This window comes from Neofelis nebulosa, chromosome 6, assembly GCF_028018385.1.
Source record: "Neofelis nebulosa isolate mNeoNeb1 chromosome 6, mNeoNeb1.pri, whole genome shotgun sequence".
Lineage (NCBI taxonomy): Eukaryota > Metazoa > Chordata > Mammalia > Carnivora > Felidae > Neofelis > Neofelis nebulosa.
Genome location: NC_080787.1, coordinates 36,443,304 through 36,460,617, shown reverse-complemented (window position 1 = coordinate 36,460,617; position 17,314 = coordinate 36,443,304). Strand labels below are relative to the sequence as shown.

General features: G+C 58.3%; 2 protein-coding genes across 5 annotated transcripts in view; one reads left to right on the top strand and one right to left on the bottom strand.

Moving 5' to 3' along the window:
* The window catches only part of RPS10 (ribosomal protein S10), a 193,245-nt gene extending 190,648 nt beyond the window's left edge, over nt 1-2,597 (top strand). Inside the window, exon 6 of the mRNA XM_058733622.1 lies at nt 2,382-2,597. Within this exon, the coding sequence (XP_058589605.1) occupies nt 2,382-2,582 (201 nt within the window). The 3' untranslated portion in view covers nt 2,583-2,597. The remainder of the gene's footprint in view (nt 1-2,381) is intronic.
* On the bottom strand, nt 11-9,048 carry HMGA1 (high mobility group AT-hook 1). 4 transcript variants are annotated; one of them, XM_058733627.1, is made up of 5 exons: nt 8,941-9,048; nt 5,182-5,360; nt 3,379-3,462; nt 2,657-2,711; nt 11-1,379 (listed from the first exon to the last, which is right to left on the bottom strand). In XM_058733627.1, the coding sequence occupies exons 2-5, from the start codon at nt 5,314-5,316 to the stop codon at nt 1,126-1,128; spliced, it is 528 nt and encodes a 175-aa protein (XP_058589610.1). In that variant the 5' UTR covers nt 5,317-5,360; nt 8,941-9,048; the 3' UTR covers nt 11-1,125. The 4 variants fall into 4 exon arrangements, with proteins under 4 accessions (XP_058589610.1, XP_058589611.1, XP_058589612.1 ...); XM_058733628.1 differs by having other exon boundaries at nt 5,215-5,360; XM_058733629.1 differs by having other exon boundaries at nt 1,191-1,382; nt 2,661-2,711.
* Nucleotides 9,049-17,314: the final 8,266 nt, after the last annotated feature.

The following is a 17,314-nucleotide window of genomic DNA, read 5'->3' as shown; positions in this document are numbered from 1 at the left end:
AAGACTCCAGTCCAGAAAAGGATATTTTTTTTATTCAAGTAACTGCAAATAGGAAACCAGATGGGGGGGCCCCAGGCTGGGACAAATAATGGCTACCTCCTCCCCGACAGAACAGGGGGAAAAGGTGGCCCCTACACCCTTGTCGGTCAATACAGGCCCCCCCCCTCCTCACTCTGCTGCAGCATCCTAGGGGCAGGGCCCCCACCTTCCCTGGGACTGGGGTGGTCGGTAACCCAGCCTGCTCTGCCCCAGGCCCCTTCCCCTAAGAGCATCTTGGAGGAGGGGGATGTGGGCAGAACAGGAGGAGGCAATGAGGATGAACATTTGGCGCTGGTCGCAGCAGCAATGACGGATGTCTAAGAATGGAAACATTGAACAAAAACAACACAACTGTCCAGAGGTAGTTTGTGAACAGAGGAAAGATGGAACCAGAACCTTGGGGGGTGGGGAGGAGCAGAAGGGTGGGAGTGGGCAAGGCTAGCTCCTTGTTATTAGTGCCCCGCGTGAGGAAAGGGGAAACTGAGGCCTAGGATAGAAGCGGAGAGGGTTGGGCAGTGGCTCCAGCCCACCTTAGGTGGCTGCCACAGGGAACCTGGGCCTCCTGGATAAAGGGTGACCGAATTTCCCTCACTGCAATAGATTCCAGGGTGGCGGTGAGGTGGGCTGGAGCCCGTTTGGAGAGGGTAGGGGGCTCAGACCCCTCCTGCCTTCCTTCCCGTGCCCCAAACGGGGCTGTCCGACCTCGAGCAAAGACTAAGCAAGGTGGGAAGGAAGAAAAGTGGGCGTGAGCCACACCTGGTGAGACACAGGGTGGGTGGGCGCATCTTGGGGCTGAGCACCCCTCCCCACTGGCCGTACCTGCTGCTGCCAGTGCTGTGGAGTGGGGCAGATCAGAATGAGATGGGGCATGGCCCCTTTTAAGGCCAGGGGAGCCCTCCCAGGCCCCTTAGTGGGAAGCCAGAAGGAAGAGTGGGGAAGCAGAGGGGACCCCCATACCAAGAGCCCAGTCAGCAACGTCCCCAACCACTGAGCGTGGGGACGCAGCAGGGGCAGGGTGCGGCGAGGCGGGAAGTCGGCTTTGTCTGGAAGGGCAAATGTGCGCATGGGTGAGGGGTCGCTGGAAACCTAGACCAAAGGAAACTGCTCCCCACTCAGGCCTTGGGGCCCCGCAGCGGCTGGTGTGCTGTGTAGTGTGGTGGTGAGGGCACAGGTAGGTGGCGGTGACGCGTGGGCCTGGGGGGAGGGGCGGGGGCGGTGGGAGCGGAGCGGAGCTGTCCAGTCCCAGAAGGAAACTGCTCCCCGGTGAAGGAGCAGGCGGCACGGCGCGGTCACTGCTCCTCCTCGGAGGACTCCTGCGAGATGCCCTCTTCTTCCTCCTTCTCCTGTGAGGTGGGCAGGGCCGTCAGCAAGAGTGCCAGGTCTGCTCCCCTCCCACTCGGGGGGGAAGGGGCACAGGCCAAGATTGCCCCCACCCCTCTCTGTGCTCCCTGGCTCTCCAGAAGGGGGATGAGTCAGGGCTGAGTGTGTGAGTGACTCAGCAACCTCCACGGCCCAGTTTCATTCATAAAAAAGGAAGAATTTAAAGGGAGGGAAAAAACCCACACACACGCTGCTCTCACACAGAGCCAGCCCCCCTTGGCCCTGGGGCCCGTGGTGGGTGCAGGGTGGGGGGACCCGCACAGCTCAGTGCAGCCCTGAGCTCCAGGCAGTGAGGAAGTCACTACCGGGCTTTCTGGAGGAGGGGAAGGGAGAGGGGGCCAGGGAGAGGACCGGGGAAGGTGCGGCTGCAGGGTGCGTGAGCCCCCCCTGCTGGGTGCAGTGCAGGGGAACCAGGTGGCCTTGGCCCGCAGGGGCAGCTGCTGGGCTGGGGAGCTGGGCCGCTGACTGACCCCAGGCCAGGGCGGGGAGGAAGGGGAAGTGTGTGCCGCCGGGGCTCACTCACTGGGCGGGAATGTCGGGACACCACACGGGCCTGCGGCCCCCGTGCCAGGCACAAACTCCAAAACAACTTGTTTCCTGTTACTCACTCCTGGGGCCCAGCCAGCACCCTCTGACCCCCCTCCTCACCCTGGTGGTGGCTCAGCTCGAGGAATGAAGGCCTCAGGGAGTTCAGGGAGCAGGTTTGGGGTAGAAAAGGGCCAGGAAGATCAAGGCTGGGGTGGCCGTAACTTCAGTGTGGGCCCTAGGGGCAGCCTCCGGACTCAGGCCACCTTCTTCCATTAGCAGCTATTTGTGGGGGACTCAGAAATGGATAGGTGGAGGACAAACCTCACCCTATGCCCAGGTAGCACTCTTTCCTCATTTCTACTGGTGGGGGGCCGGGGGGACTAGATGGCCTCCAAGTTCTCCCTGAAAGTTGAGTCTGTTCTAGTAGAGGAAGGAGAGGCGGCCCCACCCCCCCACCAGGGCAGGGGTCTAGTCTGGTTTGTACCTGGGACCCCTTACTGCTATGGACACAGCCCTTTAAAAGCCCTGGGCTGGGTGCCAGGACCCAGAATCCCTTTCCCTCTCTAGGCCTGGATAGAGGGATGATGTCCCACCATGCCCGGCTCTGGTCAGCCAGAGCCGTCTTTCCACGGTGAGTGCCCAGGAGGAACAGGCATCACCCAACCTCAACACCCTCCCCAGAAAAACCAAACCACCGCTGTCCCTTCACCTACCAGTTTTTTGGGTCTGCCCCTTGGTTTCCTCCCTGGAGTTGTGGTAGTTTTCTAGATGGTCCGAGAAAAGATCCACTAAGTCAAAAATGTTCCTGACAGTGCTCCCCCAAATGACCAAGGGCCCCGATGGTGAGGGAGAGCAGGGAGGAGCAGAACTACGTACCTCTGCTCAGGGCGGCCCAGGACTGTCACCCCGGCAGGCCCACCCGAGTCCAGCTGGTGATGACTGGCCAGCCACACTGCCCACCCCCCCCAATATACACACACGCCCCCCACTCCCTCCTCCACCCATGACTCAGAGGATATGAGTCGTGTCTCAGAAAAAATAAAATAAAAAACAAAACAACTGCTCCGAGAGGCTGATGCCACTGTGAATCTGGCCTTCCCTGCTTAACCCCACTCCCTCGGGACCCAGGGGACCCTGGAATGGAAGGAAGCACTCTCAGCCCAGGGACTGGTGCTGCTGTCCCTTCGCTCTTCCTGACTCTCCCTTCTCCGGACGAGGAAAGCCGCAGGACTTCTGACCTGACTTCCCCATTGTCCTGGGCAGGACCAAGTCCCCGGAAGGAAGACCTCGATCATCACCCTGCTTTCCCCCAATTAGCAAAGACTCCCCCTGCCACCCATATGCCAGGGAAGAGGGGGCAGGGTACAGGCCCTTCCCAGAGCCCCCCACAGCCGTGGCCACGGGGACAGGGCCCTCCTCCTTTGTCCTTACCCGGGTCTTGGCAGCACCCTTGTTTTTGCTCCCCTTTGGTCGGCCCCGAGGTCTCTTAGGTGTTGGCACTTCGCTGGGTTCCTTCTGCAAAGACAAATGGGGTCATCAGGGACACAGATGCCACCTGTCCTGCCCCTTTCAAAAGACACAGCTCTCTCCCGTGCCCCAGCAAGACAGTCAGCAAGCCATCACCCCGACCCAGAAATCCACAGGAACCATGGCGGGCAAGCCCTTGTGATGCAGGTTCTGACTTTGACCGTCTTTCGCAAAGCCCCTCCCATGCTGCCCTATGACAACAAAGTGACAAGAAACCAGAAAAGGGAAAGGTGTCACCGGAGAAGAAAGACACTGTCAGGGAGCTCTGCCACCGAAGGGCTCTAAGCTCTTGGGCAAGACACAGAATGCCTGGGCCTCAGTTTCCTCAACTGTAAATGGTGACCACACTCACCTCACGAGGCATCACGAAAAGTAAAGGAAGGATGTGGGAATGTCTAGCACTGGGCCAAGACTGCTGCCCACCCCCTCAGACGACACAGGCTGGAGACTGTGGAGGACGCAGAAGGGGAAAGGAGGCCCCGCGACAGTGGAGGGAGCCTCCAGCCTCCACCTGCAAACTGGACTCCCTCTAGGCTGCCTCCCAGAGCAGGAATGATGCCCAGATGTCAGAAACAGAGATCCTGGCCATGGTTGCCGCTGAAATTTTAATAAACCTGACAGGATAAAAAAGCTGCTGCATAATGCATAGAAGCTGGGCAGTAAAGGCAGGTCAGCTATGGTTTCGGGGGGACTGCCCATAGGCTGTTTAGAACTATGGTCCAGTAGCCCAACACTCCTTCTCGGACACCCCCCTGTGGACCCCAGCTAACTGGCTCCAGGTGGAGACCAAGGGAACCAGACTGACTTCCCTCCACACATTGTGGCCTCTGAAAGAGGCAGCTGAATCCCACCACTCAGACATCCCACGGCTCATTACCTCCCTAAAGAGTCAGTACAGACAGCACTCTTCAACCTACAGATGCGGAAGCCGAGGCCCACGGTATAAAGGGCAAGGGTTGCCCTCAATCCCTTTCCTCTTCCTGGGGAAAGGGAAGTGAGCTGGGCCTCACCAGTTACTGCCCCTGTGAGAGAATCCAGGATCTCCACCACAGGGCAGGGGGCCCCCAAAAGGCCAAGCTGGCCTTCTAACCCCGGGAGACCTCAGCAGGGGACAGCACCAGGGTTGAGGGTTACTCTCTCACCAACTCCCCCACATTTTCAAGTTCTTGGGCTTCAGTTTTCCTTTTACAGAGCCAGAGCCTGGCCTAGGGCCACTCTAAGGGAGGCCCATGGATAGATGCTGGCCCAGGATTTTTTTGTTACAGGCCTGGGATGAGGAAGTACAGAAATTGACAGGTATTCGTAAACTTTCACAGCCAATTGACAGAATAGTCTGTACAACGAAATCTCGGGACTGAAAACGTGAACTTCTATATACACGTAACTCCTCTTTTCTGTGTTTTATCAACGCATTGGTCCACAACAGACTGGAAGTCAAGGGTGGGTACTTCACCAGAGTGCGAGCTCTCGCCTGTGTGACTGCAAGGTCGCTTCTGGCTTGGATCGGCCGGCAAGGGCTCAGAGTTCACTCAGATTCCTCAGCCCCCACTTCTCTCCTGGGGTCTCAGCAACAGGCCAGGGTGAGCATGCGCTGGGTGCATGTTGGAGGACACACACTGAGCAAGGATCCTGCACCCCTCTTCCAGTTTTCACTTGGCACCTCCCTAGCCCAAAGGGGTAAACCGAGGCAAAGGTTCGGACACCCACCTGACTCCCTACCAGCGCCGTCCCGGGACTCACCGGAGGCTGCTTGCGCGGCCTGCCCCGACCCCGCTTCTCAGTGCCGTCCTTTTCCTGCTTGGAGGCCAAGGGCTGGCTGGACTTCGAGCTCGACTCGCTCATCTTCCCTTCTCTCTGGAGCAGGTGGAGGAGCGATGGCTGGGATGCTAGGAAAGCAGGAGAAGTCGTTTTAAACACAACATTTTGCTTCGGCCACCTCCTACCCCCTTTACCACTCCCACCTTCAAGGTGGCCTGCCTGTAGGACCCTGCCTGCTCCCAGGGATCCAGGATCCCCACCCTGCTTAGGCTGGTGGGGGTGGGGGTCCGCCCAGCCCAGCATGTTGCTACAGGGTGGGGTCGAGCCGTTGGCTCTAATCAGCTCCTTATCTCCTGCTCAGAAGGGCGCTTTGTTGTCCTGCCACCCCCACAGGGCCCAGGCCCAAGAGGCACAGCAGGCTCAGATGTGGCTGTGGGTGAGGTCACCAGGGCAAAGGTGTGGATGAGGTGGGGGGATCCTCACACTGCCGGGGGTCCCTTCTCTAGCCAGCCGCCCTTTCTCTTAAGAGAAAGCCAAGCCTGAGTGGCCCACAGGCAACAAGGGAGGAAAGGTAAGCAGAGAATAAGCCTTGGGCTTCCATCTGGCAGCCGTGAGCATCAGTCCCTGGCCCACCTGCCTTGGCCCAAGCCTCGGGACCAGGCGCTACCAGGGCCAAGCTTGATACTCTGTACCAATCGCCCAGCCAGGGATGGTGCCTACCCCACTAGTTCTCTCTGTTCTCTCTCCGGATAGAGCCTTGGGGACTCAAGGATGGGAAGTCTGGGAAGGGGAAGTGGGCTGAAATCACACGGGGGCGGAAAAGAAACCTAAAGCTGAAAGGTGGGTCTCCTCTTCCACCCCCGTCCACCTGGAGCCAAATGAGATTGTCCCCTTTGATGCCTGCTTTCAGGAGGGGCAGGAATTCTGCACTGAGATGGATCCTTCAGAACAGATGCTAGCTGCCCTCCCCCATGCCCCACTCCCCCAGCCTGGGCAGAGCTGGTCGTCAGTCCTCCCAAGCTTCTTGGTTCTCTTCTAGCATCTTTCCTCTTCTTATACACAGGCCGTTTTGTGTTTAATCAGCCCCACCAATTTTCAGCTTACCTAAAACTTCCCACTGCTTGCAGCATTTGCCCCCTTTATCTGGGAGCCTCTTCCAGAAGCTTAAAAGACAGTGAGGGTGCTCCACCCCGTCTGTCTTCCCAGTTAAAGATACTCAACCTGGGAGACCTATGGCTCTACACCTTCCTGGTAACCAATCCCTGGATGCACTTGGCAAAGGGTGGGCCCAAGCAGCCTCACTTCTTTTTTTAAATTTTTTTTTTTTCAACGTTTTTTATTTATTTTTGGGACAGAGAGAGACAGAGCATGAACGGGGAAGGGGCAGAGAGAGAGGGAGACACACAGAATTGGAAACAGGCTCCAGGCTCCGAGCCATCAGCCCAGAGCCTGACGCGGGGCTCGAACTCACGGACCGCGAGATCGTGACCTGGCTGAAGTCGGACGCTTAACCGACTGCGCCACCCAGGCGCCCCGTAAGCAGCCTCACTTCTAAAAGACCTGCAATCTGTAAAATGGGGGTAATGATAAGACATCCACCTCAACTGCCTGCTTCTCCAGACTGACGCAAGATCAAACCAGATGATGGTTGAAATGTCTAAACAATGGGAAATCTCACTCCAATCAAAACGAAAACTAGAACATTTGAAAATGACTTCTCTTTCCCTTTTTCCGATTTTCAGACAATTTCCAATTTTAACTCGATGAGGGCGGGGAGGAAATGTTTTTTGCAAACTAGGGACTTTTGGAGGACTGGAGGCCCCCATCCCCAAGCATCAAGATTCTCCAGACGGCGAGACTTTGTCTGGTAATTATTCTATTTTATAATATTTCAGACTTGAAGACCCTTTTAAACAAGGTGGTTGGTGATTTATCCTGCTCCGTCATTAGTGGCTTGGCCTGCTCTGTAATTACAGGCAGTGATTAGAATCTTATATTACACCACAGGTTCCCCTTCAAACTAAACATCAAAATTAATCAGCCTAAATGAGTGCTGACCTCACATGAGGTCTGTTGAAGGCCCCCTCACAGAGGGGGTTCCAGTTGGGCCAAGCCAGCCCCTAATCCCAGAAAGCCTGGGCCCAGCAGGCCTGGGAATCCTGGTGGGTCTCTGGGGGAAGTTCTTGCATCATCTGGTGCTTCCCCCCACTTTTTGCTACTGGGGACCCTTTAATCCATTCTCCAACCACCCCCCTCCCAATCCAGGCCTCCAGGAACTGAATGAAGGCCTGAGGCCCTCTCTGGTGAGACCAACAAATGCTTGTCTCTTCCACCTGTTTCTGAAAATCAGAGGCCTAGCTGGGCGAAGCCATGTTTAGGGCCCGACCTCAATCCTTCAGTTTGTAATAAGCCTTTCTGGGCCTCAAGCTTGTCCCTCTCCATACACCGGGCACGCAATGTGTATTCCACAAAGGCTTAGGGAATCTACAAGAACGACCCTAGGAAATCCTCATGGCACTCCCTTGTTTTCTGGAAAAAAAAAAGTAGCCCAGAGAGGCCTGAAGAGTTGTCCAAGGTCACACAGCAAGTAGGCAAGCAGGATACAGTAGGTTCCTGGCGACCCCTCTAGCCCGCCACTTTCCCTACCCGCCTAGAGAATGGTTAAGTCCCTGTCGCCCCCTGTTCCAGACCCGGCCCCAGGGTGACTCTGCAAGTGTCTGCGCCGGGCCGTTGCAGGTCGGCCGGCGGGACTAGGGGCCAGAGCGCACGGGGGGAGGGGCACAGGCTGCTCTTGCAGGCGCGGGAAACTGGTGCACCCCGACCGCATGCACCGCCACGCGGGTGCACCCGGCCCCACTTCCTGCCAGAGGGGGCACCCAAGCCCGCCTTGGGGCAGGAAACCTGGCGCGCGCGGGCGCGGGGCAGAGGAAGAAAGACACCTCCCTCCGCGCCCTCCCCGCAAAATAAAGCCCCAGAAAAAAAAAAAAAAAAAATGAAACGGGGAGTCAAAGGGACTAGTTCCAACAGAGCCCTGCAAAGCAGAGAAACCTGTTTGTGGGGGCGGAGGGCAGGCCCGGCCCTGGGGGCTGAAGAGGCGCGGGCCGGGCCAGAGGTGGGGTCCGGGTGAAGCCCCAAACCCAGGCCCGCGATTCGGCCTCATCTGCGTAGGGGGGGGGGGGGGGCACCAGGAAAAAGGCCGAGCGGGAACGGGGCCGAATTGCGGGGTTCCTGCCCATCCCCCTCACTTCTAGAACTTCCCCAGGCTGCGGGGGGCGCCCGGCCCCCTACCCGCCTGCGGCGCCGCAGCCTGTTCCTCTCCCCGCCCCCCACACCCCGGGCCCCGGCTCGGGCTCCGGCGGGAGCCGCGGCCGCGCGAGGTGCACCGGGCTCCGCCGGGTGCACAACTCGCGCTCGCCGCAGCCGCGCGCCCCCTCCCCCACCGCGCGCCTTTCCCGGGTCCCCGCCCCCCGCAGGGCGCCCGCGGCGCGGGGGAAGGGGTGCGGGCGCCCTCCCCGCGCCGCCGGGCCCCGCCGCCCGCCCCCGCGCCGCGCGGCCCTCCCCCGCCGGCGGCTCGCGCAGCCCCGGCCTGGGAATAAAGCCGGAGGCGCGCGCTGCAGCCCTGGGCGGCTTGCAGGAGGGGCGGCGTGCAGGCGGGGGCGCGGGCGCCCCCCTCCGCCGCCGCCGCCGCGGGCCCCGGGGACGACTCACCGCGAGCTCGGCCGCCGGCCTGCGGTGCGCGCTCCGGGCTGCCGGGAGCGACGGTGCTGGGCGCTGAAGACCGGCCTGGCTCCGCCGCCGCCGCCGCTGGTAGCAAATGCGGATCTGAAACCGGGAGAGAGAGCAGAGGCGCTCAGAGACCGCCGCCGCCGCGTGCTCGCCGCCCAGGCCCCCACGGGGTATTTATCTGTCACATCCAGGCGGGGGGACAAAAATATTCACCCTCCCCCGAAGGATGGCGAGGGGCAGGAAGCTAGGCACGGCCCGTGCGCGGCCTCAATAAATAAATAATTTAATTAAATGATAGATATAAAAAAAAAAGAAGCCACCGGAGGGGCCGCGAACTCACGCCTTCTTGGAGCCGCGCCAGCGCCAGAAATAGCCCGGGCTCGGAGTCCCAATTAGAGGAGCGCAGCCCCGGCTCAGGGGAGCTTAAAAAGAGCGACCCAGGGGCAGGGGGGACGGGCCCGCCCGCGCCAGCCGTGTCACTGTGGGGGGCGGGGCCATGCAAATGAGCCCGGGGATTTAAAAGGGCGGCCGCCCGCCAGCCGCCGCCGCCGCGCGGGTGGGTGCTGACTACGGGGAGGGGCGTGCGGTGCCGGGTGCCTGGGGGCGGGCGCGCGGGAGGCCTGGGCTGGGAATCCGAGGCGACGGCCCACTCCCCACTGTCCCGGGCCGGGAGACACGGGAAGGTGCACAGAGGGATCACCAGGGAGCTTTTCGCGGGGGAGGGGGAGGAGGGCATCTTTACATCCAGCAAGGGGGTCCCCGGGAGAGTCACCTCTAGGGGCCTTCCGGGCGTGTGGGCCTGACGCCCGCGGGGCGCGTTGGATGTGGGCGGGCGTTCGTGCCTGCGGGGTCCGCGCGGGCGGGGGGGCGGGTGGAGAGAAACGCGCCTGTGAGAGAATTCGGCGGCCTACCCGCCGCCCCCTGCGCCCAGATACACGGCTCGTAGATTTCCCCTGGGCGGACAGGTGTCAGCATGTGCATTTTAGTGCCAACGTGCGTGTGGCTGACTGGTGAAATTCAAGTCTTGTGAAATTCAAACGTGAAACTTGTGAAATCCAGACTTTTCGTTTATTAATGGCCGCGAGTGAGCCGTAATCAAGGTGCAGCCTCCAAAGGAAACAAACGATTGGCTCGCTTGCAGGTAAACCTGAGGGAGGCTTCATTCCTTTAGGTGACTCGGATGATGTTTTGGAGACGTGCGTTTCCACTTTGTGACCTGGTCCTCTCCGCTGTGACTTTTAAGAAAAATAAGAAAGCGTGAATCAGTGGTCGCCTGGAAGCACTTTGAGGGCAGGGACGGTCTACGCAAGCCATACCCGCCACGCTTGGCCCGCCCGGCGCCAGGCGCAACAAAGACTTGTTGCACGTAGAAGAAGGAAGCCAAAGTGAAAAGATGGCGGGGAGGGCGGTGGGAGAAGAAAGGGCGCTGTCAGAGCGGCGCGCCCTGCAGGCCGGGCCCGGGGCCTTCTCGGGCGCACCTCCCCTCCCCTCGTCCCTGAGGCGGCCTTCCACACCTCCCGTGATGCAGGGAAATGCAATGCGGCCCAGTGACACACGGCTGTGACTCATGTTTTTCTTTGCTCCCCTTCTTCCTCCCCGGCCGGCCGAGGCCCCGGCCCAGCCCCCTCCTCAGGGGGCGAGCCGCCGATGGAGGGGGGACGCCAGGAAAACCCTGAGCCCGGAGTGGAGGCGGGGTGGGGAACCGGAGGGGCCGGGCCTCCTACTTTCAGGAATGTTTCAGGAATGTTTCCGGTGGGGGTGGGGAGCAGAGCCGGGAGTGGGCCCAGCCCCCACCCGGGGCGGCGGGCTGGCGCTCCGGGCCGGGGGCAGCACGTGCTCGGCCGGGTGGGGGCGGGGGCGCCCGGGCGGGAAGGCGCTGGGGGCCCTCGGAGCGCGTTCAAAGAGGAGGGCGCGGGCCTGGGGCCGGCCGGGGCTGGGGGTGGGCCGGGAGGCCGCCCTCCAAGCGCTGGCTCCCCGCCCCGCGCCCAGGTGAAACGCAGTTCCTGCGAAGTGCCCAGGCTGCCCCTGGAGGGGAGAGGAAGTCACCGAAGGGCGGCCGGAGGGGAGAGGAGGGTGGAGGGGAAAGCCAGGGAGAGGCTGGGGGAGGGGCGGCCTGCCCCTTTGTCTGGAGCCGGGGGTGGGGGTGGGGCGGGGTGGAAGGCACGCTGCGCCCTCCATCTTTGTGCCCTGCGTGCGGAACGCGCGCTTAGTAGGCCGCGAGTTGAGTTGGCTGGAGGCATTGAGTTAGCTCGAGAACCTTTGCAGCGTTGAGTGGAAGAATGGCCCTTCGGCTGTGGCCCTACTCCCCCCAGGTCACAGCTCCCCGCCAGCAACCCGGGCCTCCACGCCTGGCCCAGGGATAGCCCTCATGGAACCTCGGCGCCCCTAGACACAGCCCTCCCCAAGGCCGCCCGCGCTGCTAGGTCCGGGGCTGATGGCCGGGAGGCGTGGGAAGGGTCCTGGTAGGCCCCTTCCCTGGACGCAGCCAACCTGGGGCAGCTCTTGCCTTTTGCTTGTGACTTGTGGCCTGTGGCGGTCCCTGAGGGAGGTGGGGAAGGGAGTCGGACTTCTGCCTCGAGAGGCTGTGGGAAAACTTGGCCAACTTTTTGGCCCACTTCTAACAAAACGACTTGATCTTATTTTTCCTACTCTTATTTTTCCCCTCGTCCTGATTTTCTCACCGACTTGTTTTTTACCTTGTATTACGTGTATTTTTGTAAGCCACCTCAAACCCTCTCTGGAAGGAGGGGCAGGTATAAATAAATTTGTGTGCAAGTAGAGTAGCTTGCTACTTGCATTACCCACACCCTTGTACAGAACTGCCCACTGACCCCCCATCTCCTTGCTTTCGGGATTACAGATGGCCCGAATTCCCTTCCTTCCCTTCCCTTCCTCCTTCAGGAAGTAGTTATAACAAGATATAGCCCTTGCCCCAGCGAATTTCGTATTTAGAGGAATCAGAACCAGGAACACCCGAGAGAAAGCTGAGGCACAATCCAGGAGATGCCACCACCAGGCAGAGTCCATTCATTCATTCAATAGTTACGGAAGGCCTACTGTGTACCAAGAGCTTGTCCAAACTCTCGGGGTATAACAAAGTTCCCTGTGCTCTTGAAACGGAAGACTAAGGGGTCAGGCCCTTAAACAGAGACTCAGTGGGTGCTACAGAGGGAGACAGGATGGGAGCTCTGGGTAGTCAGGGAAGTCGGGTGGAGCAGGCCTTGACCTGGCCTTGATGGGATTTGGATAAGTGAGGGGCCATGGGGAGCATGCAGGAAGAAAGAGCTATTCTGGGCCTGGGGAATCGACCTGGTTGGTCAAAGCCTGAGGAGTCCCAGGGGAATTGGTCATGTCATAACTGCTCTAACCCACAGGAAGCATTTTCTTAACTATCAGAGTCGGGTTATACAGTTTCCACAAGGACAACCTAGTGAACTTCAGGAATCCAACAGGAATGTCCAGGGAATGGGGAGTTCGGGTCACCTTTGTATTTCAGGACAGCTGAAGGGTAAGCTCGTTTTCTCCTGAGCTACTGTGATTCTTTCCGATGTATGCTACTTTTTCCCCTGCCTTGCTAAGTGGCGTGGTGGGAGCCTGACAGGCTCCCAGTCGAAGCTTGCATAGTCGGTCGGGGTGGCCCTTGGCATTCCCTGGGGGTTCACGTCTCTCTGTACATCTCTCCAGTCGGCACGCTTGCTTGTCAGCTTACCTCTTGCTTCGGAATCAACTCCAGCTCTTAGAAGAGTCAAGGGAAGGACCACTGTGAATGGTACCATGTGGTGTTTGGATTAGTCGAGGTTTTCTGAAAGTCACAGGGATGAAGTTTGGTAATGTTCTGTGTCCAGCCCAACATGAAAGGTAGATGGGAGGACGTGGGAGGAAGAGGAACACCCAAACCGGGATACTTTTTAACGTAAACGTTTTACGGATGAGAACTACATCCAGAAAATGCACAATCCCATTATCAGCTCAAATGGGTTTTCATAGAGGGAACACCATTGTGTCACCAGCACCCAGATCAAGAAGCCACCTCCAGCTCCCCTTGTGTAACCGCTGTCCCCACTAGCATCCTGTAGTTTCGCCATTTATGCACGTTGTATGGACGGAATCCTGGGTTATGTATCCTGGGTTAATTTCCTTTGCTCAACGTTATGTGTGGGTTTCTTCCATGTTGCATGTGGCTGCAGAATGTTCATTCTTGCTGCACAGTTATGTGGTATGAATGTGCCACAGTGTTTGCATCTGTTCTGTTCAACGGCATTTGGATAGACTCTGGTTCGGGGCTATGACAAATAGTGCTGCTGTGAATGTTCTAGAATATGTTTTGGTGATGAGATGTGCAAATTTCTGCTAAGTACATGCCTAGGAAAGGAATTCTGGGATCATAGGGTATGTATGTCCAGCTGTTACAGACAAGCAGGACATTTCAGAGTAAAAGGGGGTACCGTTGGTAGTTATGACCAGACAGTGGGCATAAACCTGGCCTGGCCCATTTTAACTGGGATTGACCCAGGACCATATCAACCAGCACTGACCCACGGCAGTCAAATATAGGGTCACCCTGGTGCACAGTGTTTGACCACTCTCCTGGAGAGTCACCCAGCTACTAGTACATCTGGTCATCTGGCAGGATCAGGTCTCCAGGCCCTGCTGACCACAAGCTGTGCTGCCAGGAGGCCTGGCAGGCCTAGAATGGGAGGAGAGCCTCTTCTGCTTCCAACTTTCGAGGGAAAAACTCTCCAACGAATTGGAAGGCCCAGGAGGCAGGCACCCCCGTGCCCTGAGCCAGCCACCCACGCTGCATGGCTGCAGGACACCATGGACTTTGTCAGCTTTCTTCTTCAAGGCTGAAACCCAGGGCAGCCCCGCTCCTCTCCAACCTCAGAAAAACCTGAGGAAAAGGAGTTTATGAGCACATACTAAATGCATATGTGTTCTCAGATCCCTCAACACTAATACCAGGTCAAAAGTACTGTTGTCCCCATTATACAGGTGTTAAAACTGAGGCTCAGGGAGGTTAAACAACTTGGCGTTAAACAGCTTGCTTCTATTCCCAGGCTAGGTAGGGCTGCTGCCTTCTTCCAGCCTGGCCAGATGGATTCCCTCCAGGCACCAAGATAGGGCGCTGGGGATGTGGCCTTGAACTAGGTAGCTACATTCCCTGTCTTTAAGTGGTGTACTTTGGGCGGGGTGGGGGGCAGACAAGTACGTGGTAATACACTTTTACCACTGTGGTGCCTGCTGGAATGAGGGCCTGAGGAGCACAGGGCAAGGGCCCAGCATGTGAGTGGAGCATCCCAGGAAACCCTGGAAGCAGGCAGCAGGGCATGTGATCCAGAGATGGGCTCGGGGCTGTGGCAGGCATGGTAGGCTGGATTCAGCACCATTCCCCACACGGTCCTGTGAGTTAGGTCCCAGCAAAGAAAGAGTGAAATTTGGAGGATGCAAGAAAAGGAGATATTGCTGTGTGGGCTATGGAAACTCGGGGTTTTCTGTAGCACATACAGTGTCCAGTCATCAGCTTTATGGGGATCAAGAGGGTAGGCATGGGGGCAGAGTAGCCTCCTGCCCCTGGATCACAGCTCCACTGCAGGTGAGGTCTTCTGATTGCATTCCCTACCCCCCACCCCCATCAGAGTAGAGGGAGGCTGTTGTGTTGTTCCAGGAGGCCCAGCCTGGAGCCGGCTCCTCCAGTTCCTCCAACGGCTTTATAACCGCCTAATTCCTGATATTAAATCTCTTTCCACCTAAAACATAAGGCATGTCCCACCTCTGCTCAAAATCCTCTAACAGTTCCCATCTCAGAGTAAAAAGTCCTCATAAAGGCCCACAAGGCCCTGCAATCTGCCCCGCTCCTAACCTCATCACCTGCCTGCTGCTCTGCTTCAGTCACACCAGCCTCTGTGATGTTCCCCCGACCTGTCAGGCAAGAGCTCACCTCAGGGCCTTTGCACTTGCCATTGCCTCTGCCTGACTTGCTCTTCCCCCTAATATCCTCAGGGCTTACCCTCTCACTGCCTTCAAGTCTCTGTTCAATATTACTGTCCACGCTATGTAAAACTGCACGTTTGCCCCTGCGGTCATTCATCCACTTTACCGTGCTTTTTCCCCCATAACACTTCTCAATTTCTAACATACTGTATAACTGACCTTTCTACTTAACTGTTACCAGTAAAAATGGCATATCTGCTTCCTGTCCAGCGCTCTCTATTGGAAGGCCCGAGGATTTGATGGTTGTGTTCACAGGGGGATCCCCAGGGCCTTGCAAATTGTTCAGACCTAAAAAAAGTATTGAATGAAGAATGATCAGCCAGAGTGATTTCTGTTATTACAGACACCAAGCCACAGGGCATTAGGTTGGGGATAGGACATCTGTCCCCAAACCTCAAGGCAGAGAAAAGGGCGAGGGACCCAGTAGATCATCATGGGAGTGACAGGGTCGCCCGGCCTGCACCTTGCAAGACACCTGTTTTTTTGTCTCACTGTGTTAAAATCATTGTACCGTCGCTGTCACGTGATCTGCACACAGACTCATTTCTAGCAGGCACTACCTTCTGATCTTCTAGTCTGCCAGCAATCAGGGGAAATTGTTTTTTCCCTTGGTTTCAGGTTTAGTCATCAGGAGCTGGCAGCCACCTGACAACCATCTTGGCCCTTTGGCTGGGGCGGACCGGCTGGGTTGCTTGTTGGTTGGTGGCTGGGCAGTGGTGGCGGCTCTCCAGAGTGTGCTTTGGGTGAGTGTCAGATTTAAGCTTTGCATGGGACAAAATAGTTTCCCTTTGGTCTGGGGAGCTACCTGATAATATCCAGTGCAATGAGCTCTGCAGGTACAGTGACCCAAACAGGAATGGCTGGAAGTGCACCCACTTTAAAGCTGTGTGGTCTATGAAAGCCCATCCAGGTGAGCCAGTGGAAGGAAATGTTAGGACAGCGACTGCGGGCCTATGACCCTGCTCTCTGCGGGCTGAGCCGTGTTCTGGAGTCGGGCTTGAGGCCCTGGGCTGGGTTTCTCTCCAGGCCACACGCCCTCTGGGGTTGGACATTCTGTGTCAGTTTGTTCGCCAGCTCTAGTACTTGGGGACTCCAGTCCAGCACCTTTGGCCACCTGCTCTCCCCCACCTCACACCCTTTTGAGAACAGGCCCCGAGGGTTCAGGAGAATCTCTTGTGGTCTTGAACTTGTTTCTCTTGTCTCTATTCCCTGCCTGCCTTCCAAGCTGTGTGAGACTAAGTGCTGGCGCTGGGGAAGGGGAATAGTGACCCCTGAAGTCTTCAAGAGTGACTGTCCTCCACAACTTGTGGGGAGGCACCCTCCTACCCAATGTCTGGGGTTGCATGGGTCCCCGCTGGGTCCTTCTGTCTCGGTAGCGGCGCGCTACCCTAACTGGGATGTGTCCTGGGTCCCACAGTGCTCTGTCTCCTCCAGGACCCCCTGAACCTTTCTTAGGGCTGAGAGCATGACTCTGGGGTCTCCATACTGGGGAGGAGCGGGAGGACTGCTGCCTGCCTGATCCCAGTAGCACGTGGGATGCCTGGGCTCGGCTCACGGCCTGGCCGGCCAGAGTCTGGAGAGAGAAAAAGGAGGACAGGGTGGAGGTCGAAGGGTGGGGGCCGGGGTTGAGGAGGAGGTGGGCTAGGGGTGAGGGGAGGAGCCAACACCAGGCCCGGGATTTGTCGGAATCCTCCGGGGCTTTGTTTTGTTCTTCTCCCCACCCCCGAGCCTCGCACCAGGGCCTAAGGGGGCCTTGGCGCTCAGCACAAGTTTGGTGAATGGATGGATGAATGAGAGCCAAAGGAGCTGGGGGAGGGGCGGAGGAAGTGGGTAGCTGGGGGGAGGGGAGAGAAGCAGGCTGGGGGAGGGGAGGTAGCCACTGGCGGGAGGGCGGAGGAGGAGGGAGGCGGGCGGAGCAGGGCGAGCCTGCTGGTCTGGAATCTGGCTAGGAGATGGCGGCCGGGACGGGCCTGCCCGGCTCACCTCTCCATCACGCTGGCTTAAACCTCATTACTCCCTGCTCACCCAGCCGCCAGGCCTCTCTCCCACTCCATGAAGACCCCGGGGTCGTAGGTCTTCCTGGGCCTACTCCTTACTGAGAATTGAATGGCGCCATTCTTAGTCTTCTTACTTACTTTGTAGGAACCCAGCCGCTATGGGGTCGGTGGCCCTCTGGGGCTTGAATACCCGAATGGCCCTGGTGGATAGATGGTGAACCTGAGCTTGGACACCCCCTCCCCTTTCCCCACTCTGAGGTCTGGATGACGGAAAATACAGCGACTAGGATCTGGGCCACCTTGGAGAGTCTGGGGTGGGTCTACAGGAGTAGAGCAGGGAGCCGGTGGGCAGAGAAAATCCAAGGGCT

Excerpts from the sequence above, each read along its gene's own strand:
- HMGA1 (XM_058733627.1), bottom strand. The coding sequence starts at position 5,316 with ATGAGCGAGTCGAGCTCGAAGTCCAGCCAGCCCTTGGCCTCCAAGCAG. Across the intron at positions 3,463-5,181 it reads CGGCGCTGGTAGGGAGTCAG|AAGGAACCCAGCGAAGTGCC; the intron begins GTGGGTGTCCGA and ends TTGTCTTTGCAG. Across the intron at positions 1,380-2,656 it reads CAGACCCAAAAAACTGGTAG|AAGGAGGAAGAAGAGGGCAT; the intron begins GTGAAGGGACAG and ends ACCTCACAGGAG.